The sequence below is a fragment of the Salvelinus alpinus genome, chromosome 13, assembly GCF_045679555.1.
Source record: "Salvelinus alpinus chromosome 13, SLU_Salpinus.1, whole genome shotgun sequence".
Classification (NCBI taxonomy): domain Eukaryota; kingdom Metazoa; phylum Chordata; class Actinopteri; order Salmoniformes; family Salmonidae; genus Salvelinus; species Salvelinus alpinus.
The window spans coordinates 37994633-38019984 of NC_092098.1; the positions used below are offsets into that span (position 1 = coordinate 37994633).

At 42.4% G+C, this 25352-nt stretch overlaps 1 protein-coding gene across 2 annotated transcripts in view; it reads right to left on the bottom strand.

Moving 5' to 3' along the window:
* The window catches only part of LOC139537628 (polymerase delta-interacting protein 2-like), a 30529-nt gene extending 7325 nt beyond the window's left edge, over window positions 1-23204 (bottom strand). Inside the window, exons 1-10 of one of the 2 annotated variants that reach the window (XM_071339167.1) lie at window positions 22977-23204; window positions 4007-4082; window positions 3665-3759; window positions 3267-3369; window positions 2682-2757; window positions 2463-2570; window positions 2191-2327; window positions 1281-1307; window positions 725-850; window positions 514-593 (exon numbers count right to left, since the gene is read on the bottom strand). In XM_071339167.1, coding sequence (XP_071195268.1) covers window positions 514-593; window positions 725-850; window positions 1281-1307; window positions 2191-2327; window positions 2463-2570; window positions 2682-2757; window positions 3267-3369; window positions 3665-3759; window positions 4007-4082; window positions 22977-23146 — 998 coding nt within the window. In that variant the 5' untranslated portion in view covers window positions 23147-23204. The remainder of the gene's footprint in view (window positions 1-513; window positions 594-724; window positions 851-1280; window positions 1308-2190; window positions 2328-2462; window positions 2571-2681; window positions 2758-3266; window positions 3370-3664; window positions 3760-4006; window positions 4083-22976) is intronic. The other variant, XM_071339166.1, reaches the window with a different exon arrangement.
* Between the last annotated feature and the right edge of the window lie 2148 nt (window positions 23205-25352).

A 25352-nucleotide genomic window follows, 5' to 3' on the forward strand; every position in this document is an offset into this window, starting at 1 on the left:
TGGTATTCCAATCGCTAGTAATTACTATCTTGTCTCATCGCTACAACTCCCGTACGGGCTCGGGAGAGACGAAGGTCGAAAGCCACGCGTCCTCCGAAGCACAACCCAACCAAGCCGCACTGCTTCTTAACACAGCGCGCCTCCAACCCGGAAGCCAGCAGCACCAATGTGTCGGAGGAAACACCGTGCACCTGGCCCCCTTGGTTAGCGCGCACTGCGCCCGGCCCGCCACAGGAGTCGCTGGAGCGCGATGAGACAAGGATATCCCTACCGGCCAAACCCTCCCTAACCCGGACGACGCTAGCCCAATTGTGCGTCGCCCCACGGACCTCCCGGTCGCGGCCGGCTGCGACAGAGCCTGGGCGCGAACCCAGAGACTCTGGTGGCGCAGCTAGCACTGCGATGCAGTGCCCTAGACCACTGCGCCACCCGGGAGGCCCTAAAGTGTCTACTTTTTGACAACAACGGGCAGGTGTTTCACAGTGCGTGTGTGCGTTTCTTGGCAAGACTCACCACATGTGCCCGCTGGGTGCCTGCAGTGAGACGTGACTGCTGTACTGGAAGGCAGGCTGCTCTTCGGACAACACTGGCTCCTACACACAGTGAGGGGGTATCATTTGGTAGACAAGTCTTTACCACACTTTTTTTGACCTTCTCCAATATATTTTGAAAAGGAGAGGATGTGAGGAATCAGGAAAGATTTATTGAAAGCAGCCCGACTCACCCGTCCCACCACTCCTCTGCCCCGGACCGTCTCCAGGGTGCCTGAGAGGCTGAAGATCCTCCAGTGTCTCTCCCTCAGTTGCACCACCTCCTCCCCCATGTTCTCCAGACGGATACAGTACCGCCACTGACACACACACAGACCGAGCAGTGAGCCAACGGAAACCACTCTGGTCCGTCTGAAATGCCACCCTATTTCCTATGTAGTGCACTACTTTTTACCAGGGCCCGTGAGGCTCTGGTCAAAGTAGTGCACTCCAAAAAGAATAGCGTGGCATTTTGGATGCACACTGACTACAGTAGTATGCAGGTACGCCAGCACAATCGGCGGTTTCTATGGGAATGGGAAGCTAGCTTGTATGGCTAAAATTGTAGCTAGATTCAGAGAGTCTAAATAATAATGACAGCAACACCCAAACATCCCTGTTTATAGCCCAAAGAACACCATGAAATGGACTGAAGTGAATATAATTGTTTCCTCATATCTGACAGTTTGCTAGCACACAGTTACAACAGTCGCTAGGCTACAGTTATCAGTGGCAGCTTCTTTCACTTACCCAATATACGTGGGAATTCTGGGCTTCCTGACAGAGAAAATGACATACATAAGCAAAAATACAAACAGGTTCTAATCATGACTGGGGCACATTCAGCAGGGCAGAGTTGTGGAACATTCAGATAGAAATACAGTGAGGTCTAAAAGTATTGGGACAGTTACACATGTTTTGACTCTGTACGCCAAATGATACAATGACGTCGAGGTTAAAGTGCAGACTGTCAGCTTTAATTTGGGGGTATTTTCATCCATATCGGGTGAACAGTTAAGAAATGACATCCCTTTTTGTACATGGTCTTCCTCACTCATCATTCATTCAGTAGTATTCGTAATCATGGTAGCATAGAAATATTGTATTCTTATTTACAATAAAAGTGACTCCAAAATGACAATGTTATTTACCATTAATTTCTATTGGGAACAAAATAATCTGTTCACCCACACCCAAAATAAACAAATGCAGCCAACACGTTTGTAGAGTCACAAGCTTGATGTAATCATTGGGTGCAAGGAATATGGGACCAAATACTAAACTTGTTACTACTTTAATACACACAAGTGAATTTGTTCCAATTCATTTGTTCCCCTAAAATGGGGGGACTATGAACAAAAAGAGTTGTAATTTATAAACAGTTCACCTGATATGGATTAAAATACCCTAAAAAGTCTTCACTTTAATCTCATAGTCATCACATAATTTCAAATCCAAAGTGCTGGAGAAGAGCCAAAACAAAAAAATTCACTGTCCCAATACTTGAGCTCACTGTATGTTATGTAGAACAACATGCCTCTGACATCTAGAAAGGGAATCATGTCAGCTCTATTCATGAAATTTCTTCTGCAATGTTGTGCTGAACGTGACCCTGATTCTTTATTCCCTTTAGAGTTTAGAGAAGTGGTGTGGGGCGTACCCTCATGCCCATATAGAAGGGGATAACAGTAACGCGGATGTTCTCAGTGGTCTCACGGTGCACGTCCGACAGCTCCAGCCATGGGTGGTTCTTCTCCTGCCACGCCTGCAGCGTGTCCCGTGGTATGAATGGGGGAACTGGAGAACAGGTCACAGCGCAACGGTCACATTTGAATCTTTGGGATTTACCTGCCAACAAGTTCTCATACATACGCATTGCGTTTACTGGCTAACTGACTGAAAACACTCAAAAAGCCTTTTGGTTTGTAGTACCTTTGGAGGCATTGAACTGGAGGAAACGCTCAAACAGCTCATGCTGAATGGGGACCTGGTCTGTGGAGTTGTAGGGCAGGATGTCTTCATGACTCACATAGTCCAGCCCTGAAAGAGTGAGAACGAGAGTTAGCTTAGTGCATTAATTCCTTTGTGCGACAGTAACTATGTATTAGCAACACTTAAAATAACTTGTCTAATGCTTTACATCTGACTCACCTGGAATGGCATAAAGCGCCCTGCTGTCATCGTGATTGGCCAGAAACGTCACCGCCTCAGTCTGTGATCTCTGAGACTGACAGACACAGACCATTTATAAGGAGACGATTAGGGTTGCAAAATCAGAACAACCAGGGTTTGTGGAAAACCTAGGAGTTTTGGGAAAGTTACCATCATTTTGCGGTGTGTGATATAGACAATAGTGATGGAGGGAATCTCGTTACATATCGCAATATTATTTTTCTACGAAATTGATTTGAGATTCCAAGTATCTTTAAGAAGAAGAAAAAAATTGTAGGTAGTATTATGTTTGCACTAGTCAGGTGTACCTGGGCCAAAATGCAAATATTTTTAAAATTCTATAGCTTGTTCTCTAGCTCCTTAAATAGTGAGCCAACATGTTTACAACACTTTCATTTCCCTGACTGATAAAAACTCGTTTTCTCATGCTCCCTCGTCTCTCTGCAACGGACATGTCGTGAGCAATATGTTTGGAACACCAAATCACAATATTGAGTCACAATACATATAGAACGATAATATCATATGAGGTCCCTGGCAATTCCCTTTGGGTCAGATACTCACAATGTGGGGACAGTCCCTGGTGTCTATCAGAACCTGATAGTATGTGTGAGTTTTCCCTTTCACCTCTTTGGACCGGTGTGCCCCAGGGGGTTCCGTAGACTTACTGGGGGCAGAAAGCAAGCAGAGGAAAGGTGTCAATGAAGAATAACCAGTCAACGAGAGCTAGACCACTTCCAAACAAAAACATAACTCCAATCCATTTCCTTTACAAACTGCCTGTGACATGTTTGGATCTTATGGCTACATCTGATATAGCACCCTACTCACTATATAGGCCTAGTGGACTACAAAAGTAGCGCTCTATATAGGGAATAGGGTGGCATTCCAGACAGTGAAAAGCACGCTAAGCAGACAGGTGTTGCGGAGACATGGGTGACCGTGTGAGGTGGTGTCATCACCTCTCCGTCGCAGGAGTGACGTCGCGGTCGTAGAGGCGGGCGTGCCAGGGGAAGAGCACGATCCCTCTGTAGCCAAACACACTGTGCAAGAATAACTGGGGAGAGAGGCAGACAAACTTAAGGCTGTGTGTGGAATAGCTGGGCAGTGAGTATAACAGATGAGTAAATAGAAAACCCTGCCAGGTTGGCACAGTATTTTGCTCATCATAGAAATTGAATTAGCTATATAATTAGTAATGTTATTGCTATGGTCCTAAGGCAGATCCCTTGGGAACCCTCATGTAAAATTGTTAGTCTCTAATGTGGAGTGAAATATGGAGTTGTGGTTGGAGACCCTCTCACCTGTCCTGTTTCATATTTCCCCTGCTGTTTGGGAACCTCAAACACTCCTACTGTCTCCAGCACCTTCCCCTCTGGCCTGTAGGACAAAGAAAATCAAGACGTTAGGAGAAGAACAAGTAATAAGACAGACTGCCTTATGTCATGACTTGCCCTTCCAAAGTTATCCATGCAACTCCCTCAGCCAATTAGTGATCAAGTTGTTGACAGTCTGTCTTAATTGCTGGCGTGATTTGTTCATTGCATAGGGGATCACGTCACTAAAACCAACAGACACTGTCACACTATCATATACCTATTTGGAGCAGTGGAGAACAATAAAATAAGTAGACGCAAGTAGGGCTGAGGCGGACAATACATTTTGTCAGCCGGTTATTGTCATGCAAAAAGACTGCCGGTCTCACAATAATTGACCGTTAATTAACATAAACACGTTTAGCATCTCCAGGCATACTCGCTGCATATAGTATAATAAATCAATTTGATATACTCAATCAGGTCTAAAGAAACATATGAAGAACAGAATATGAGTTGACCTACTGTATGTTATCTGGCTATGCTCCATGCCAATACCCGAGTGGCGCAGCAGTCTAAGGCAGTGCTAGAAGAGTCACTACAGACCCTGGTTCGATTACAGGCTGTATCACAACCGGACGTGTTTAGGAGTCCCATAGGGCGGCGCACAATTGTACCAGCGTCGTCCGGGTTAGGGTTTGGTATGCAGTCATTGTAAATAAGAATTTGTTCTTAACTGACTTGCCTAGTTTAATAAAAAATACAACGATACAATTTCAATTCAATGTGTTTAATGCAGGCCCTTCATTGAATACATCTATTGTTCCCTGGAAGGCAGTATAGAGCAGCTGCTGAACAGAAATGCTGAAATAGAACGTTTGCCAAAATAGAACGCAACTGCTCAGCTACAGCGACCAACAAAGGTTTGCTACTAGCTAATTTTTGCAGTCTGGTAGACATGGATCAATTTATTGTACTAAAGAAATGTACATTTATTGACAATGAAAATGAGGGAGAAGAGCTGGAGAACGTGACAGCTATGAACGAAACAACCACCGGAGAACCAGGAAATGCAGCTAGCTAACGTAGCTAAGAGAAGGATACGGTCGATTCAAAAAGAACAAAGTTAAGAGAAAATGGACAAGTCTTTTTTTTGTACTGCATAAATGGGACTAGCTCACTTTGTCTTATTTGCCAGAAGGCAATCAATTGTTTTAAACAAGCAAATTTAGAGCAACACTTCCAGTCACACCATGCCCACTTTAACAAAACATATCCGTCCCAAAGCCACCTTAGAAACAACAAAATAGCGCAACTCAAAGGACAACAACAAATGGACAGATCTAGCACTGTTGCAGAGAAAACATATGACCTTGCTTGGATACTCGCGAGAAACAAGAAAGCCTTCACAGACAAGGACATGGTCAAATAATGCTTTTTGGCCTCAGCCGAAATATTGCATGCTGATTTCACAAACAAGGAAGCTATTTTAAAGCAAATTCAGGGACTGCAACTCTCAGACTCAACCATAAGACGCATAGAAGACATCGGCGAGGACAACGGTAAGCAACTGATTACTGACATAGCCGTGGCGCTGTGTTTTAGTATCGCGCTTGACAAAAGCACTGATGTAAGTGACATTGCCCAATTATGTGTTTGGGTCCGCTTCCCTCAAAACGAGACGTTCAGAGGGGAACTTATGTTTACTGCCCCTTCAGGGACAAACGAGGAGGAGAGGATATTCTGAAATCCCTTGTTACATTTTTTTGCTGATAATAATATTGACTAGAGGTCGACCGATTAAATCGGCATGGCCAATTAATTAGAGACGATTTCAAGTTTTCATAAATCGGTAATCTGCATTTTTGGACGACAATTATGATCGATTACATTGCATTCCACGAGGAAACTGCGTGGCAGGCTGACCACCTGTTCCACGAGTGCAGCAAGGAGCCAAGGTAAGTTGCTAGCTAGCATTAAACGTATCTTATTAAAAACAATCTTCACAATCATTAGTTAACTATACATATTTGATGATAGTACTAGGTTAACTAGCTTGTCCTGCGTTGCATATAATCAATGCCGTGTCTGTTAATTTATCATCAATCACAGCCCACTTCGCCAAACGGGTGATGATTTAACAAAGGCGCATTCGCAAAAAAAGCACAATCGTTGCACGAATGTACCTAACCATAAACATCAATGCCATTCTTAAAATCAATACAGTATACAAGTATATATTTTTAAACCTGCATATTTAGTTAAAAGAAATTCATGTTAGCAGGCAATATTAACTAGGGAAATTGTGTCACTTCTCTTGCGTTCATTGCGCGCAGCGTCAGGGTATATGCAACAGTTTGGGCCGCCTGGCACGTTGAACTAATTTGCCAAAATTTTACATAATTATGACATAACATTGAAGGTTGTGCAATGCAACAGCAATATTTAGACTTAGGGTTGCCACCCGTTCGATAAAATATGTAACGGTTCCGTATTTCACTGAAAGAATAAACATTTTGTTTTCAAAATGATAGTTTCCAGATTTTACCATATTAATGACCAAAGGCTTGTATTTCTGTGCTTATTATATTATAAGACTATGATTTGATATAGCAGTCTGACTGAGCGGTGGTAGGAAGCAGCAGGCTCGTAAGCATTCATTCAAACAGCACTTTCCTGCGTTTGTCAGCAGCTCTCAGCAATGCTTGATCACAGTGCTGTTTATGACTTCAACCTGATCAACTTCAGAGATTAGGCCGGCAATACTGAAGTACCTCTTAGAACATCCAATAGTCAAAGGTATAGAGAGAAATATTCGACGCATCATAATTCCTATAACTGTAACCTAATATTTATTTACTGGGAATATTGGAACATTTACATTTGAACCACCAGCTTTCATATGTTCTGAGCAAGGAACTTAAACGTTAGCTTTTTTTTTTTACATGGCACATATTGCACTTGTACTTTCTTCTGCAACACTGTTTTTTGCATTATTTAAACCAAATTGAGCATGTTTCATTATTTATTGAAACTAAATAGATTATGTATTATATTAAGTTAAAACAAGTGTTCATTCAGTATTGTTGTAATTGTCATTATTTCAAATATATATATATAAATAAAATCGGCTTCAGCTTTTTTGATCGTCCAATAAAATCTGTATCGGCATTGAAAAATCATAAAATCGGTCGACCTCTAATATTGACTGGTCAAATCTGGCATCTGTGTGCACTGACGGCACCCCAAACATGCGAGGGAAGGAGAAGGGACTCAACAATGAACATTGTGAAACAAAAACAGAGAAAGAGACTGACCAATGCACACATTGATTGCCTCACAAGGATAGCAACAGACTATACATTTAGAATCAATTCAGTCAAGGAGCAGAAGGGACATTTTCGCTCATCCAACTACTGAGGTAAGCCTTAATATTGGTCTTATACATGTGATGTACCCTATTTGATGCAAGTATATATTTGTGAGGTGCTGTACAGCAAATCAATTGCATGTGCTCTATTGCGCTGAATTTACTCTCAATTGATATTGGAAGAAAAATAACAAATTAAAGATTTGTGCGGCCCTCTGAATGTCTCAACCCAAAGTGGCCCACCTACAAAAAAATTGTGAGTAACACTGCCATAGACTGTAGGCTTGTTCATTTAACTGACAAGATATGCTTCCAAATCTGTGCAATTATTTCATGACTTTATAGTAAGAAGAAAAAGAAAATAATTGAAATTAGCTGAATAAAATAGAAAGGACATTTACCCCATTCTGGAGCGAGTGTGCATATGAAGGGGCTATGTAAAAACATTTAAAAAGTGATCATTTGGAACATGTCCTATGTGCTAGATTAAGTTTTTGGGCAAGTTTACTTGTGAATGATACAAACCTTAGATATCAAAACATATATGGGCTCCATGATGCGACTACAGGCTATTGATAACTTGCGATCCATTCCTTGCCTCAGGCTGCACAGCTGTTCTCTCAAGACCATTCTCCCTTAATAACCATGACTCCCAGCGCCATTACATATAAGAGTCATTGGACGAAGGGGAAGTTTTGTTAAAGGCCCCTTAACTTGGTCTGACCATTAACACGCATCGCTTGTGGTACGGTTTTGGAAGCATAAGGATCGTATCTTTCATATCAGCAAGAAATATTTTTCTAAAAATGAAAGGTTACATGGATACATACCTTTATAGGGTTAGTGTTCCCATACGGCCATATCTCCATGTTACAGGGCATGTTTACGGAAGACAGAGGAACCACATGCTAATTAGCTATCTAGCATGCTCCGAACATTTGTTAAATTATTCTGATATGATAGTAAAAAGTGCTTTATGTTTCTAGAACTGTATCGCAATTTAGAATCGATTCACGTTTAGATGGAGTATTTGGCTGTATCTTGCGATAGCGTAAGCCATGTGCAGTGCTGGAGCTCCAAAAGCATCCTGTTATGTGAAACAAAGCAGAAGGCTCCATGTAAGCCAAGGCAACTAAGCCAAACCTAGCTAGTCTATAAATGTGCCCGCCCCTAAAACTATATTGAACAAAAATATAAAAACTGAACATTTTTCATAGATTATGTAGTTTTGTTCATAAGGAAATAAGTCAATTTAAATAAATGTATTATGCCTTAAGATTTCACATTACTGGGAATACAGATATGAATCTGTAGGTCACAGATACTTTTTTAATGGTAGGGGTGTGGATCAGAAAACCAGTCAGTATCTGGTATAACCACCATTTGTCTCATGCAGCACAACATCTACAACGCATAGAGTTGATCAGGCTGTTGATTGTGGGCTGTGGAATGTTATCCCACTCGTCAATGGCTGTGCGAAGTTGCTGGATATTGGCGGGAACTGGATCATGCTGCCATACACATTGGTCCAGAGCATCCCAAACATGCTCAATGGGGTGACAGGTCTGGTGAGTATGCAGGCCTGGGATATTTTCAGCTTCCAGGAATTGTGTACAGATCCTTGCAACATGGGGCCGTGCATTAACATGGTGAAACATGTGGTGATGGCGTTGGATGAATGTCGCGAGAATGGGCTTCAGGATCTCGTCATCTCTGCATTCAAATTGCAATTGATAACACACAATCGTGTTTGTTTCCCGTAGCTTATGCCTGCCCATACCATAAACCCCAACATGGGGCACTCTGTTCACAACGTTGACATCAGCAAACCGCACGCCCACACAACGCCATACACGTGGTCTGCGGTTGTGAAGCCTGTTGGACGTACTGCCAAACTCTAAAACTTCATCGTAGGCGGCTTATGGTAGGAAAATTAACATTCAATTCTCTAGCAACAGCTCTGGTGGACATTCACACAGCCAGCATGCCAATTACACACACATTGAACTTGTATGTTGAGAGTAAACAGCACATTTTGGAGTGTCCTCTTATTGTCTCCAGCACAAGGTGTACCTGTGTAACAATCATGCTGTTTAATCAGCTTCTTGACATGCCACACCTGTCAGGTGGATGTTTGTATTGGCAAAGGAGAAATGCTCACTAACAGGGATGCAGACAAATTTCAAGGATCTTTCATTTCAGCTCATGAAACCAACACTTTACATGTTGCGTTTATATTTTTGTTCTGAGTAGTTACGTAAACCTGAAGACTAAAGGTGACTAGAGATAGTATGTGTGTGTATTGCTGCCCTGACACAATGATCCAAGAAAAAGAAAAAAGCTTGCTTTCAAGGTACTGGCATTAGTCCAAAGAAGCTCACACCTTATTGCATTGACACTTATGGCCTAACTTTTGGGCACCCATCAACAGTGGAAAACTTTAATAGTGTCTCAATCATTGTCTCATTTCATCAGTGTTGCCTAAACGTTCTACCTACCTGACTTGCACATACACCGAGTGAACAAAACATTAGGAACACCTTCCTAATATTGAGTTGCACCCCCTTTAGCCCTCAGAACAGCCACAATTCATCGGGGCATGGTCTCTACAAGGTGTAGAAAGCATTCCACAGGGATGCTTACCCATGTTGACTCCAATGCTTCCACAGTGGTGTTGTTGGCTGGTTGTCCTTTAGGTGGTGGACCATTCATGAGACACACGGGAAACTGTTGAGCGTGAAAAACCCAGCAGCAACGCAGTTCTTAACACAAACCTGTGCTGGCACCTACTACCATACCCCATTCAAAAAGGCACGTCTTGCCCATTCACCATTCGAATGGCACACATACACAGTCCATGTCTCAAGGCTGAAGAATCCTTCATCTATGCTGATTGAAGTGGATTTAACAAGTGACATCAATAAGGGATCATAGCTTTCACCTGGTCAGTCTCATGGAAAGAGCAGGTGTTCCTTATGTTTCGTACACTCATGGCTATGGAACGCCTATTTGGGTCTTTGCATGTCAAAAAAGATATGTCAAATAACACTGACTGGGTTTCCCCCTTTCGTGTCAAATAAGCTTGTTGACCAATCAGGACCTGAATATGACTACACGTCAATTTAACGCGTTCATACATTTTTAACGTATTTATTACACCATCACTCGTATTTCATGTCACAACGATACGTATGCTATGATGCTGGTATTGCTGTCTTGCGCATCTACAGTGCTGGTCATAAAAAAGCTACCTGATGGATACAAACAAATGTTCTTCCCCAAAAACATAGCAAAATGACAATCTGTTACAGTAGCTATAGTTAGCTAGCTAACTATACAGCTAGTTGTCATCGAGTAAAATAAACCTCATTTATAGGACAGTTCTTATTTGAAGAATGGTGGTTGTACCCATCTATGTGAAGCTAGCCACAATAAGGATTAGCCACAATAGTGGACTTTGCATGTAGCCTTAAAAATAAAAGTATGCAATTAACAGTGATGCAAATGAACACAAAATCGTAGAATGCCATATTTGAATAGATCATGCTAAAACGAGGTTGGAATGTCATATAAAAATTAAAAAGACTTAATTTGACAAATCTGTTGAAATCACACTGGATGAATTAGACATTAGAATTGCATTGGGGGCAAACTTATTTCACTGTACAGCCTTACTTATGGATTGTGGATCAATGACATGGGGCATCAGTCTACTCAGTGACACCCAGAAAACATTAAGGTTGAAGATCTTATTGCGGGACTCTGAACTGAATTGAGACACATGTCAACCTACTATGTGTATTGAACACTATTCCCATGGAAAAACAATACTCCGTGGATGTTTGAGTCTGATAACTGAGTACGTTGGGGGAAATCCCTGCTAGGGGGAAATGCTGATTTTAACTAATTAAACTAAGAATATGATCTACATGATCAGTCTGTGTGTAAAATAAGTGGTTATTGTGAACCTAAATCACAGTAAAAAAAAAAGGGGGAAAAAACATCTTCAAGTAGAAATATAACAAACAGGCATCTCCATTTTTGCTCTATTATAGTGGCCACTATAGTAGACGTCCATCAAGTGCTCAAGGCTACATGTGCAAAAATAACGTTCAGAGTATTTAAAAAAAAAAAAAAATCCCCATTACACGTGTTACTGTCAAGTTCAACATAACAAAAATCAATATTTTGGGGCTACACATTATTACATTGTACACATTCTGCCTGTGGACATCTGTTCTACAATGTGCCAGCAGAGAACGATAACCTTTGTTGGCATAATTGATATCTTTCAGGCAGAGAGTACACCTGACAGAGGTCGAACGATTATTATTTTTCAACACCGATACCGATTATTGGAGGACCAAAAAAAGCCGGTACCGATTAAATCAGGCGATAAAAAATTTATATAGATATATATTTGTAATAATGACAATTACAACAATACTGAATGAACACTTATTTAACTTAATATAATACATAAATAATGAAACATGTTCAATTTGATTTAAATAATGCAAAAACAGTGCTGGAGAAGAAAGTATTAGTGCAATATGTGCCATGTAAAAAAGCTAACGATTAAGTTCCTTGCTTAGAACACACGAAAGCTGGTGGTTCCTTTTAACATGAGTCATCAATATTCCCAGTTAAGAGGTTTTAGGTTGTAGTTATTATAAAATAAGACTATTTCTCTATACCATTTGTATTTCATATACCTTTGACTATTGGATGTTCTTATAGGCACTTTAGTATTGCCAGCCTAATCTCGGGAGTTGATAGGCTTGAAGTCATAAATAGCACTGTGCTTCAAGCATTACAAAGAGCTGCTGGCAAACGCAGGAAAGTGCTGTTTGAATGAATGCTTATGAGCCTGCTGCTGCCTACCACCGCTCAGTCAGACTGCTCTATCAAATCATAGACTTAAATATAATTAACACAGAAATACGAGCCTTTGGTAATTAATATGGTCGAATCCGGAAACTATCATTTCGAAAACAAAACGTTTATGTTTTCAGTGAAATACAGAACCGTTCCGTATTTTATCGAACGGTGGCATCTAAGTCTAAATATCGCTGTTACATTGCACAACCTTCAATGTTATGTCATAATTCTGGCAAATTAATTATGGTCTTTGTTAGGAAGAAATGGTCTTCACACAGTTCGCAACGAGCCAGGCGGCCCAAACTGCTGCATATACCACGACTGCTTACACTGAACGCAAGAGTGACACAATCAGGCACCGCATTGATTATATGCAACGCCGGACAAGCTAGTTAAAAACTAGTAATATCATCAACAATGTGTAGTTAACAATCACTAGTTAAGATTTATTTGTATTTTTATATAAGATAAGTTTAATGCATGGCTCCTTGCTGCCTGCACTCACATAACAGGTGGTAAGCCTGCCACGCAGTCTCCTCATGGATTGCAATATAAAATCGGCCATAATCGGTGTAAAAAAAATGCCGATTACCGATTGTTATGAAAACTTGAAATCGTACCCAAACAAATCGGCCATTCCGATTAATCGGTCAACCTCTACCTGACATACCCCTATTTATCCACTGTATTGAAAGAGGGAAAGTGTGTGTTCCTTTCATCTCTGGTGCCATCCAGCTTAATCTAGGCCCAGCTCCAGCCAGCTACACTTAATCTCAGAATCATTTTCACCAAATTCTCTCATTCTGAAAATTAACCACATACTTGAGGTAAAACATCCGTTCACAGTTCGTTAGCTAGTTAACATTTCACACAGATTGCCAGGATCCAGTAAGCAACTAAATTGTTATATGAATCCTTCCCGTTCCTCAAGTTATACCAGTTAATACTATAGCGGTTAGGTTACTAACCTAAGCTGTCTGACTTTATTAGCCAGCTAATTTTCACACCATAAACTCTATTTGATCAGTTCAGTTGGCTAATGTTGCTCAACATTTCTCTAGCTAGCAAGATACTTAACAATGCTAACAATTCTTGTTCCACCACAGTTTCTCCCTCACCTCAAACTTTCCAAATGCTAGGTGTTTTTTAGTTACAGCTCATGAAGTACGCTTCATCACCTTCTCACCCCCGTCTCCATGGTTAAGCTTCTCAGCTAACGTTACCGTTCATGGACGCTCAAACTGCCTTCCCAGAGCGTGTTTGGTTGCCTCTTCGCTCTTCTGTTACGTGAACGATTGGCTGATCATTGGATACAGCCAGTATTGGTCCAAACCCGCATCACTCGTTCGCATACAGCCAGTACTCATCCAAACTTTTCTCATCGGATCTACACGAATCACGTACAGTGGGGAGAACAACAATTTAATACACTGCCGATTTTGCAGGTTTTCCTACTTACAAAGTATGTAGAGGTCTGTAATTTTTATCATAGGTACACTTCAACTGAGAGAGACGGAATCTAAAACAAAAATCCAGAAAATCACTGTATGATTTTTAAGTAATTCATAAGTAATTAATTTGCATTTTAGATTCTGGCCACGCCCCTCGTGCAGCACCTGAGAGAAACCGTTCCACCGGCGAGAGATATCGTTAAGCCGTCCGCATGGCATCATCCGAAGGACAGCCAGAAGAGACGCCTCCTCTGACAAAACGCGGGGGAGAGAACGGAAGAGCGCACGAAGAGAGCACGTGCCTTACGTGTGCCCACTGTCACCCCCCCACTATTACTATTGAGGAGCCAACATGTTTGTCTAGTAAAGAATGGATTCCAATTGACTGTCACAAGAGAAACTCGCTCTCCAGGGAGGACACAGGTGGCAGGGCGGACATGAGCCCCCAAGCTACGCCTTATAAAAACCTCACACCACAGTCTCCTAGGAGTAATGTGGTTCATGTTTCACATAACGGGCTGTGTACGGAGTCTTCTTTGGAACTGATAACACAATCGCTGTTTGGGGACGGCTCAGCGCCTCAGTCAGTGCAGCTCAGACCAGTGCTACATTCAGAGGGCTGGAACCACGAGGCTAACCAACATGTCATCCCCCCTGTTTTTCTCATAACGTATTCATGCCCTCTTCCTCTCACCACTGAGTGTAGCACAGCCCACTACGGGTGCGCAGCTGAGCACACACGAGGACGGTTTAAGTGGGAAGAATAAGAGGGCAGCAAAGGGGACACTCTTGAGCCGCTATGCTACACCTCATAAGAACCCCTACTTCCTAGTGTCAAAAAAAGACTAGGGGGAATGAGGCCAATATTGGATTTACGCATTCTCAACGAGAGCGTAGCCAAACGGCCCTTTCGAATGCTTACGACGAAGCGTCTGCTGAATTGTTTCCACAAAGATGTATGTATAAGCATAGACTTAAAAGGACGCATTCTTCCAAGTATATTCGCGTCACAGGAAGTTCCTGCGTTTCACCTTTCAAGCAAATGCGTGGAGGCAGCAATAAAATCATTGCATCTTCAGGTAATATAGGTTTTGGCCTACCTAGACGACCTACTGGTTCACACGGTGAAGGCGCATTCTGGCATGACACTCTTGGGTCTCACGTCGTCTGCCCACTTCGAGAGTCCGTTGGGACTCCTGCACCTGCAGTGAATGGAATGTGTTTTTTCACATGATAAGCAGCGCTCACCCGCAACCATTAAAGTGCTTGCTGCAGCGATTTCGGCTTGTCATGAGAGGTTTAATAGAGACACGGTCTTCAGCCACCCCCTAGTGAAATGTTCCCTACTGGGAACGCGGCGACCTAGGACGATGTCAAGGGCCATGCTTCCGCAGTGGGATTTGACTTTGGTATTCAAAGCGCGCTGCGAGCCATCGAATTAAGTCCCCCTGAAGATGTCATAACTCTAGCTCAGTCTGTATTCAGGGTAACTGATGGAAGGACCAAGAGGGAAAGATGTAGGACAAATGGGAATGGTTCCCATTAAGTCCGCTCTTTTCTATGAGAGAGATATGTGAATCATGTTTTATGACCTGCCCACCAGTGGGTTGGAAGGATGAGGGAAATAGTATTTGTAACTTTGTTTTACACTACTATTAGACCGGTCATTGAATATTGATGGAATACATGTTTTCACAATGGTGTGCCACAGAGAATGTGTACACCGTGTGCTTTCATGTCAAGGGCATGCTCTCTTTCGTACAGTTCATGTTTGACAAGCAGCGCTCACCCACCACTATTAAGGTGTTCGCGGCAGCGATTTCAGCTTGTCATGAGAGGTTTGGCAGAGACACTGTCTTCTGTCACCCTCTAGTGAAACGGTTTCTATTGAAAACGCGGCGGCTTAGGCAATGCCTAGAGCCACGCTGCCCCAGTGGGATTTAGCTTTGGTACTCGAGGCGCTCTGCGAGACGCCGTTCGAGCCACTGAATCAAATCCCCCTAAAGAAGTTCTATTAAAACCTCTTTGGCGCAGGCGTGCCGCTAGCGACCCACCTCGACAACATCCCGTGAAATTGCAGAGCGCCAAATTCAAACGACAGAAATAGTAATAAACATTCATGAAAATACAAGTGTTATACATCGGTTAAAAGATTAGCTTCTTGTTAATCCAGACGCTTTGTCAGATTTCAAAAAGGCTTTACGGCGAAAGCATAACATGCGATTATCTGAGGACAGCGCACTGCACTCAAAAGCATACAAACATTTTCCAAGCAGAGGAGTCACGAAAGTTAGAAATAGCAATAAAATAAATCACTTACCTTTGAAGACCTTCATCTGGTTGCAATCACAAGGGTCCCAGGACCGTAACAAATGGTCCTTTTGTTCAATAAAGTCCTTCATAATATCCCCAAAACTCAGTTTTGTAGGCGAGTTTTGTTCAGTAATCCACTGGCTCAAATGCGATCAAAACATGCAGACGAATACATCCTAATAGTACCGGTAAAGTTCGTCGAAACATGTCAAACGATGTTTATAACTAATCCTCAGGGTGTCAATTATCTAAATAATCGATAATATTTAAACCGGACAATAGAGTATTCAATAGAAAGGAAAAAGAACGAAGGGCGCACGCACAGTCACGCATTCCAGTACTGCATATTTCCCCAGTCCCCTAACCAAAAGGTATTTTACTTTGTCGTTTTTCAGAAAACAAGCCTGAAACCATGTCTAAAGACTGTTGACATCTAGTGGAAGCCATAGGAACTTCAATCTGGGCCCTACCCAATTACATAGTCAATAGGCATTCAATGGAAAAACCTCTCACATCAAAAAAATCCCACTTCCTGGATGGATTTTCCTCTGGTTTTCGCCTGCCATATCAGTTTTGTTACACTCACAGACATTATTTTAACAGTTTTAGAAACTTCAGAGTACTTTCTATCCAATGTTACCAAGCATATATGCATTTCCTAGCTTCTGGGCCTGAGTAACAGGCAGTTTACTTTTGGCAAAAGTTAAGACGGCACTGTTGCTTGCTTTGACTACGGCCAAGCGCATCAGTGATTTGTGTGCTCTTTCGACAAGACCCAACTGCCTTGCCATTAATGGCGATCTGAGCGGAGCGGTGTTACGTCCCAATCCAGCATTTTTGCCGAAGGTTATCAAGAGCTCATATAGGTCACAGACCGTTAAGCTGTGGGCCTTCTCCTCCTCCACACAGAGCAGAGAGAGAGGCTTCGCCTGTGTCCAGTGCGCACTCCACTCGTGGAGTAGCAGCGTCTACGGCCCTTTTCAGAGGAACACGGGTAGACGATATTTTGCAGCGGCGTCGTGGTCGTCATTGTCTCCTTTTATCGAATTCTACCTGTTAGACATGTCGTCTAGCTCTTTCTGTACTCAGCGTTGCTGAAGGGAGAACTTGAGTTAAGGATGCAGGTCTATTGGGCGGGGTTCCCATTAGGTCCGCTCTTTTTTCAAGGAGAGACGTGTGACATGACCTCTGTTTGACACGGTCAGCACAGTAGGGAATGTCTTGACTGCCCACCAGTGTATCACTGTGTTGGGGCAGCGTGATGATGGAAATAGTACTGTAACTATTGTTACTTTACTATTAGACCGGTCACTAAATTTGATGGAATATTGAGGTATCAACTATCTGCTGAGTCAGATTAGTGTGACCCATTTTCTATTATCTGCCCACAAATCATTGGCTTTGCCTATGGATTGAGTGTGGCGGGTTACACTGAGAAATCAGTGAGTATGCCTTCTAAAATGGTTCAGCCTGCACTCAGCATTGCTGATGGGAAGGCTAGAACTAAGGTGAGAAACGCAGGACCAATGGACATGGTTTCCATCAGGTCCGCTTTTTCCTATTAGAATGACTACATGACATGACTCCTGGGGTAGTACAGTAGAGTCAAGTGTTACATCCGGCCCACAAGTCTGACTGTTTGGGCGGCTGGACTAGGGATATAGTACTGTAATACTAGTTACAGAACTATTAGACCAATCTTAATATTGAAGATTCATCTATCTGCTTGTACAGATTAGTATTAGAGGTTGACTGATTAAATCGGAATGACCGATTAATTATGGCCGATTTCACGGTTTCATAACAATCGAAAATCGGTATTTTTTTACACCTTTATTTAACTAGGCAAGTCAGTTAAGAACACATTCTTATTTTCAATGACGGCCTAGGAACAGTGGGTTAACTGCCTTGTTCAGGGGCAGATCGACAGATTTTTACCTTGTCAGCTCAGGGATTCAATCTCGCAACCTCACGGTTGACTAGTCCAACGCTCTAACCACCTGCCTCACGAGGAGCCTGCCTGTTACGCGAATGCAGTAAGAAGCAAAGGTAAGTTGCTAGCTAGCATTAAACTTATCTTATAAAAAACAATCAATCAATCATAATCACTAGTCATAACTACATATGGTTGATGATATTACTAGTTTATCTAGCGTGTCCTGCGTTGCATACAATCGGTGCGGATTCGCGAAAAAGGACTGTCGTTGCTCCAACGTGTACCTAACCATAAACATCAATGCCTTTCTTAAAATCAATACACAGAAGTATATATTTTTAAACCTGCATATTTAGCTAAAAGAAATCCTGCTTAGCAGGCAATATTAACCAGGTGAAATTGTGTCACTTCTCTTGCATTCATTGCACGCAGAGTCAGGGTATATGCAACAGTTTGGGCCGCCTGGCTCGTTGCGAACTAATTTGCCAGAATTTTACATAATTATGACATAACATTGAAGGTTGTGCAATGTAACAGCAATATTTAGACTTATGGATGCCACCCGTTAGATAAAATACGGAACGGTTCCGTATTTCACTGAAATAATAAACGTTTTGTTTTCGAGATGATAGTTTCCAGATTCGACCATATTAATGACCTAAGGCTTGTATTTCTGTGTGTTATGTTATAATTAAGTCTATGATTTGATAGAGCAGTCTGACTGAGCGATGGTAGGCACCAGCAGGCTCGTAAGCATTCATTCAAACAGCACTTTCGTGCGTTTTGCCAGCAGCACTTCGCAATGCTTCAAGCATTGCGCTGTTTATGACTTCAAGCCTATCAACTCCCGAGATTAGGTGGTGTAACCGATGTGAAATGGCTAGCTAGTTAGCGGGGTGCGCGCTAATAGCGTTTAAAACTTCACTCGCTCTGAGACTTGTAGTTGTTCCCCTTGCTCTGCATGGGTAACGCTGCTTCGAGGGTGGCTGTTGTCGATGTGTTCCTGGTTCGAGCCCAGGTAGCGGCGAGGAGAGGGATGGAAGCTAAACTGTTACACTGGCAATACTAAAGTGCCTATAAGAACATCCAAAAGTCAAAGATATATGGAATACAAATCGTAGAGAGAGAAATAGTCCTATAATTCCTATAATAACTACAACCTAAAACTTCTTACCTGGGAATATTGAAGACTCATGTTAAAAGGAACCACCAGCTTATCACCTAATCGCCTCTAAAATGTAAATAAAACACAATTTGAATCGTGTTTTTAGGGCGGTGCTAGTAAACAGCGGCTTTGAGAATGATGATCGCATGCAATGATAACGCAAAAAATTACTAGGTATCCCCCCTTACCCCCGTCACTGTACATTTCTTGTTTTTAAACGATGAGATAAGTGCTACACCTGGTGGAGAGAGTTTGTAAGACAGAAATAGTTGCTTTATGCGTGCTGTACTTTACGACATGACACGTCACGATGTACCGGAGGGTCCGTTTTTTCAACTTTTCTCCAATACTAGATTGACATGGTAATGGCTCTAAACGCTTGAATAGAAACCTAGTTCACACCCCCGATTTTAAAGTCAACACAGTCGCTACAGTCCCATTAGTTTTCTTTGTAGCCTCGTTTGAATGTTGCGGTTATGTGTGGATTAATTGTACGGAATGGGGTGAGTTTACGTTACCTGCTGTCAACTTGTGCAATACGTTAGGAGATAAAGCAGATCGCGTTCTTCATTTCACTTGTCACACATGCTGACCAGACCGGACACATCGCAAAATACATTTAGAAATCCATGTTATTCCATTCTTGCGCCAACGAGCGTCTGCGATGCCAAGGGCTAAAATAGAAGTTGTTTCTATTTCTGATGCAGATCACGCTGAAAACCTCATTAGTTTATAGAAGCAGGTACCCACGTGCCATCTCCTCATTGGTTATACCCACGTGGGTGATTGAAAGACGAACTTTGTTGCCGGTTGTCGTGGTAATACTATGAAAGTTTAGATGTGATCACCATATAAGTTCAAAGATGAAAAAGCCTGGAAGGAGAGATGACTAGAAACGATTTGGTTGGCCGTTTTATGTGTGGATTAGTTGTTGGAGTAGAGGTCCTTGTGCATTTCAGGTAAAATAAATAAAATAATATCCTTCCTGTTTGGCCCTGTCCGGGGGTTTCTTCTGATGGGGCCACAGTGTCTCCTGACCCCTCCTGTCTCAGCCTCCAGTATTTATGCTGCAGTAGTTTGTGTCGGGGGGCTAGGGTCAGTTGGTTATATCTGGAGTACTTCTCCTGTCTTATCCAGTGTCCTGTGTGAATTTAAGTATGCTCTCTCTAATTCTCTCGTTCTCTCTTTCTTTCTCTCTCTCGGAGAACCTGAGCCCTAGGACCATACGTCACGGCAAACCGGGCATGATGACTCCTTGCTGTCCCCAGTCCGCCTGGCCTTGCTGCTATTCCAGTTTCAGCTGTTCTGCCTGCGGTTATGGAACCCCTACCTGTCCCAGACCTGCTGTTTTCAACTCTTAATGATCGGCTATGAAAAGCCAACTGATATTTATTCCTGATTATTATTTGACCATGCTTGTCACTTATGAATATTTTGAACATCTTGGCATAGTTCTGTTATAATCTCCACCCGGCACAGCCAGAAGAGGACTGGCCACCCCTCATAGCCTGGTTCCTCTCTAGGTTTCTTCCTAGGTTTTGGCCTTTCTAGGGAGTTTTTGCTAGCCACCGTGCTTCTACACCTGCATTGCTTGCTGTTTGGGGTTTTAGGCTGGGTTTCTGTACAGCACTTCGAGATATTAGCTGATGTACGAAGGGCTATATAAAATAAACTTGATTTGACTTGATTTGATATCCCAGGACAAATTAGCTAGCAACAGCAAACTAGCTAATTAGGACAAATTAACGTTAGCTAGCAAGTGCAAGTTAGCTAGCTAAATTTCCATACATGTTTAATGCTTTTCGACCTGTCCCCAAATGAATGTCATTGGTTCAGAGTTTGTTTTGATATTTTAACCTGCGTGTCGTGATCGCGTTTGGTGTGGGGGGGCAAAATAAATTGATGCATGATAGCGCACGCGCGCAGACGGTTTGGGTTCCGTGTTACCATAGTTCCCCAGAACAGTTGAGCCAGACACGTGCTTGTTTGTAAATAGCAAAAAGAGTCCATAGCGTTCTATATGTTTCGCAAATCTGTTGTGCGACGCACATGAGGTGATGGAAGTTACACTTGTATGCAATCCACTACTACATGTTAGCCATCAGATATCTTATAACTGCTTTCTGACAGAAGTAAAAGAGCTCTGGATGACTTCTGTACAGTTGCCATTTTTTCCGTGCTTAGTACAAGTGTTTATTTTCCCTCTGTTCTTCTCCCCTCTGCTCCATCTACATATGTTGCTCTTCCTTCAGAAAAGCATGTACCACAACTTCTCATTTACACCATTTCCCTCATTCACATTTTCTTGTAAATGTCCACACTCGTTGAAAATTACATTTGGTAGCTACTATGAGCTGGATTTGCCTGCCTTTGCAATTAGTTTGTTCGTTTTCATTTGTTACCAGCGTTAGTTTGTGCTAATTTTGTTAGCATTCTGGTACTAGAGGCCCAATGGGCTTTTCTAACAGGTAAATTGCTAGCTGTTATGTATTTGAGGAGCCAATGGTGCGAAGCTACCATCTGTGGGATTATGACTGAACGCCTCTAAAATCAGAATCCCCCCTAAACGTAACGATGCCATAGCGCCGCAGATCTTCGGTTGGCCAGGGATAGCATGCCTCTTTTGGCAGGTGATTAGAGCTGTTCGTGATGGGGTTGGGGTCCGGCCGGATGAGTTACCGCCCCTCTCCTGATGCGCACCGCATGTTTGTGGGGAACCTGGTGCTAAATAACTCGTAGATGACCAGATTCTTGCCTGGAAATCCAATGTTGACACTGTTTGAATCAGGAAAAGTTTCCTTTCACGACCTCTACAAGCCAGAATGTTGAATACACTTACATTTTTACATACATTACCGGTTGTTCTGCGGTTGGTCCTTTTGGCAGGAGGCATGAGACACAATATATCCACAGGAAAGTATAGGTAGCCTAGTGGTTAGAGTGTTGGACCAGTAACCAAAATGTTGCTAGATCAAACCCATGAGCTGACAAGGTAAAAATCTGTCGTTCTGCCCCTGAACAACCCTGAACAAGGCAGTTAAGCCACTGTTCCGTCATTGTAAATAAGAATTTGTTCTTAACTGACTTGCCTAGTTAAATAAAGGTAAAATTATAAAATAAAAAAAAGCGCTGGTAGTGCATTCCGATTACTATCACCTGAAGCATGCAAAGAACTATAAACCCGTGCACGAGCTCGGCAAGTATGCGGACAAGTCCTGAATTTATTTATTTTCCTCATCCTCAGATACTTCAGGTGATAGAAATCTGAAAACACTACCAGCGCTTTGAAACGTAATTATACTTTCCTGTGGATATAGTGTCTCACATTCTTACAGCCAAAAGGACCAACCGCACGGACAACCGATAAAGTACATTAAAATATAATTGTATTTAACATTCTGGCTTGTAGAGGTCGTGAGAGGAAACCTTCCTGATTCAAACGCTAATTTCTACCCAAAGTAGAATTCAATGTCATTCAACGTCGGGTTTCCAGGCAAGTATAGTAATTAACGACGTTACTATGATACAAAGGATGCAATGACAGTAATTGGGAACTTGACCTTGACGTGCAGTAGATTCTGTAGTCAAAGCAACCTGCGTTTGCTAACCAGCTAACTAGTTAACCTACCGATCTAACGTTAGCTAACTAAAAACAAGTAACTCGCTAGCTAACAATGCTATTAATGAAAGGGTACTATGACCAGCTTTGTGGTTTTGTTTTAGCACAGACGCAGGACAATAACAACTGTTACAGCTAACTGCTAGTCGGTCAGGCTAAATTAGCTGACTAACAAACGTGAGCTACCAACCGTAGCGAGTTAGCTAGCTAATATCTAACTTACCTTGACGACATCAACCGTTTCTGTTGGATGTTGAACAAGCTACATGATAAACGCGTCCTATTCGGAGTTTGTCTACTGTTTAAATCGACATTTAGTACACTGATGGCGTGTTTCCTATTATATTTATTAACCGTGGACAACAACGTCCGACGAATGACACAGGCCGCCATCTTTGTTTAGATTAGCGTTTGCATTGGCGTGGACCCCACACGCTCCTACATAGTATTTTTGGTTTGTGGCATTCTTCTTCTTCGATGGTATATTGGCGATCTTAATTTAATCTGCATTCCGCCACCTACTGTACGGGATCGAAACAGGATTACCAAAATTATAGCAAAACAACTACAAACTACCCCCCCCCCCCCGGAAAAACGAAATCAAACAACTTTTCTGTAAAAAAATAAATTCTAAAATAAAACAGGCTCAAGGGGCACCTGAGTCCGGGTCTTCCAGCTCCAGTGCCCCTTACAAGTCCCAAAAACTGTTCTGCCGTAGCCACAATAATGTCCCATTTCTTAGATTTCTGCCATACAGTTTATAACTGTGGCAATGAACGCCACAAAATCCATATTTTGCCTGGCAGCAAAAATATATATATATTTACATTTATTTAAGTAGACACGTCAGTTAAGAACAAATTCTTATTTACAATGACGGCCTACTGCGGAACAGTGGGTTAATTGCCTTGTTCAGGGGCAGAATGACAGATGTTTACCTTGTCAGCTCTGCGATTCGATCTAGCAACCTTTCAGTTACTGGCCCAATGCTCAAATCAAATGTATTTATAAAGCCCTTCTTACATCAGCTGATATCTCAAAGTGCTGTACAGAAACCCAGCCTAAAACCCCAACAGCAAGCAATGCAGGTGTAGAAGCACGGTGGCTAGGTAAAACTCACTAAAGGCCAGAACCACATTTTTTTTTTTTTAATATATATTTCACCTTTATTTAACCAGGTAGGCTAGTTGAGAACAAGGTCTCATTTGCAACTGCGACCTGGCCAAGATAAAGCATAGCAATTCGACACATACAACAACACAGAGTTACACATGGAATTAACAAAACATACAGTCAATAATACAGTAGAAAAAAAGAAAGAAAAAAAGTCTATATACAGTAGAGGCCGACCGATTATGATTTTTCAGCACCGATACCGATTATTGGGGGACCAAAAAAAGCCGATACCGATTAATCGGCCGATTTTTAAAATTTATTTATTTTTAATAATGACAATTACAACACTACTGAATGAACAATTATTTTAACTTAATTTAATACATCAATAAAAATCAATTTAGCCTCAAATAAATAATGAAACATGTTCAATTTGGTTTAAATAATGCAAAAACAAAGTGTTGGAGAAGAAAGTAAAAGTGCAATATGTGCCATGTAAAATAGCTAACGTTTAAGTTCCTTGCTCAGAACATGAGAACATATGAAAGCTGGTGGTTCCTTTTAACATGAGACTTCAATATTCCAAGGTAAGTGTAACGGCTTTCTTCCTGGGATGAAGGAGAGGACCAAAATGCAGCGCGGTTATTGTTCAACATGTTTAATAAGACGATAAACGATGAACATTAACAAATAACAAAATAACAAACGTGAAAGCCGAGACAGTCCTATCTGGTGCAGAACACAAACACAGAGACAGGAAACAACCACCCACAATCCCCAACACAAAACAAGCCACCTATATATGAGCTGTCTCTGATTGAGAACCATATTAGGCTGGACACAGAAACAGACGAACTAGACACACAACATAGAATTCCCACCCAGCTCACGTCCTGACCAACACTAAACAAGCAAAACACATAAGAACTCTGGTCAGGACGTTACAGTACCCCCTTCCTGAGGTGCGGACTCCGAACGCACCCCTAAAACTCAAGAGGAGGGTCTGGGTGGGCATCTGTCCGCGGTGGCGGCTCCGGCGCAGGACGAGGACACCACTCCACCACTGTCTTTGTCCCCCTCCTTAGCGTCCTTTGAGTGGCGACCCTCGCCCACGACCTTGGCCTAAGAATCCTCCCCAAGGCCCCCACATGATTTAGGAGGTAGCTCAGGACAGAGAGGTAGCTCAGGACAGAGAGGTAGCTCCGGACAGAGAGGTAGCTCAGGACAGAGAGGTAGCTCAGGACAGAGAGGCAGCTCCGGACAGAGAGGCAGCTCCGGACTGAATGGCAGCTCCGGACTGAATGGCAGCTCCGGACTGAATGGCAGCTCCGGACTGAATGGCAGCTCCGGACTGAGTGGCAGCTCCGGACTGAGTGGCAGCTCATGACTGGAGGGCAGCTCATGACTGGAGGGCAGCTCATGACTGGAGGGCAGCTCATGACTGGAGGGCAGCTCATGACTGGAGGGCAGTTCATGACTGGAG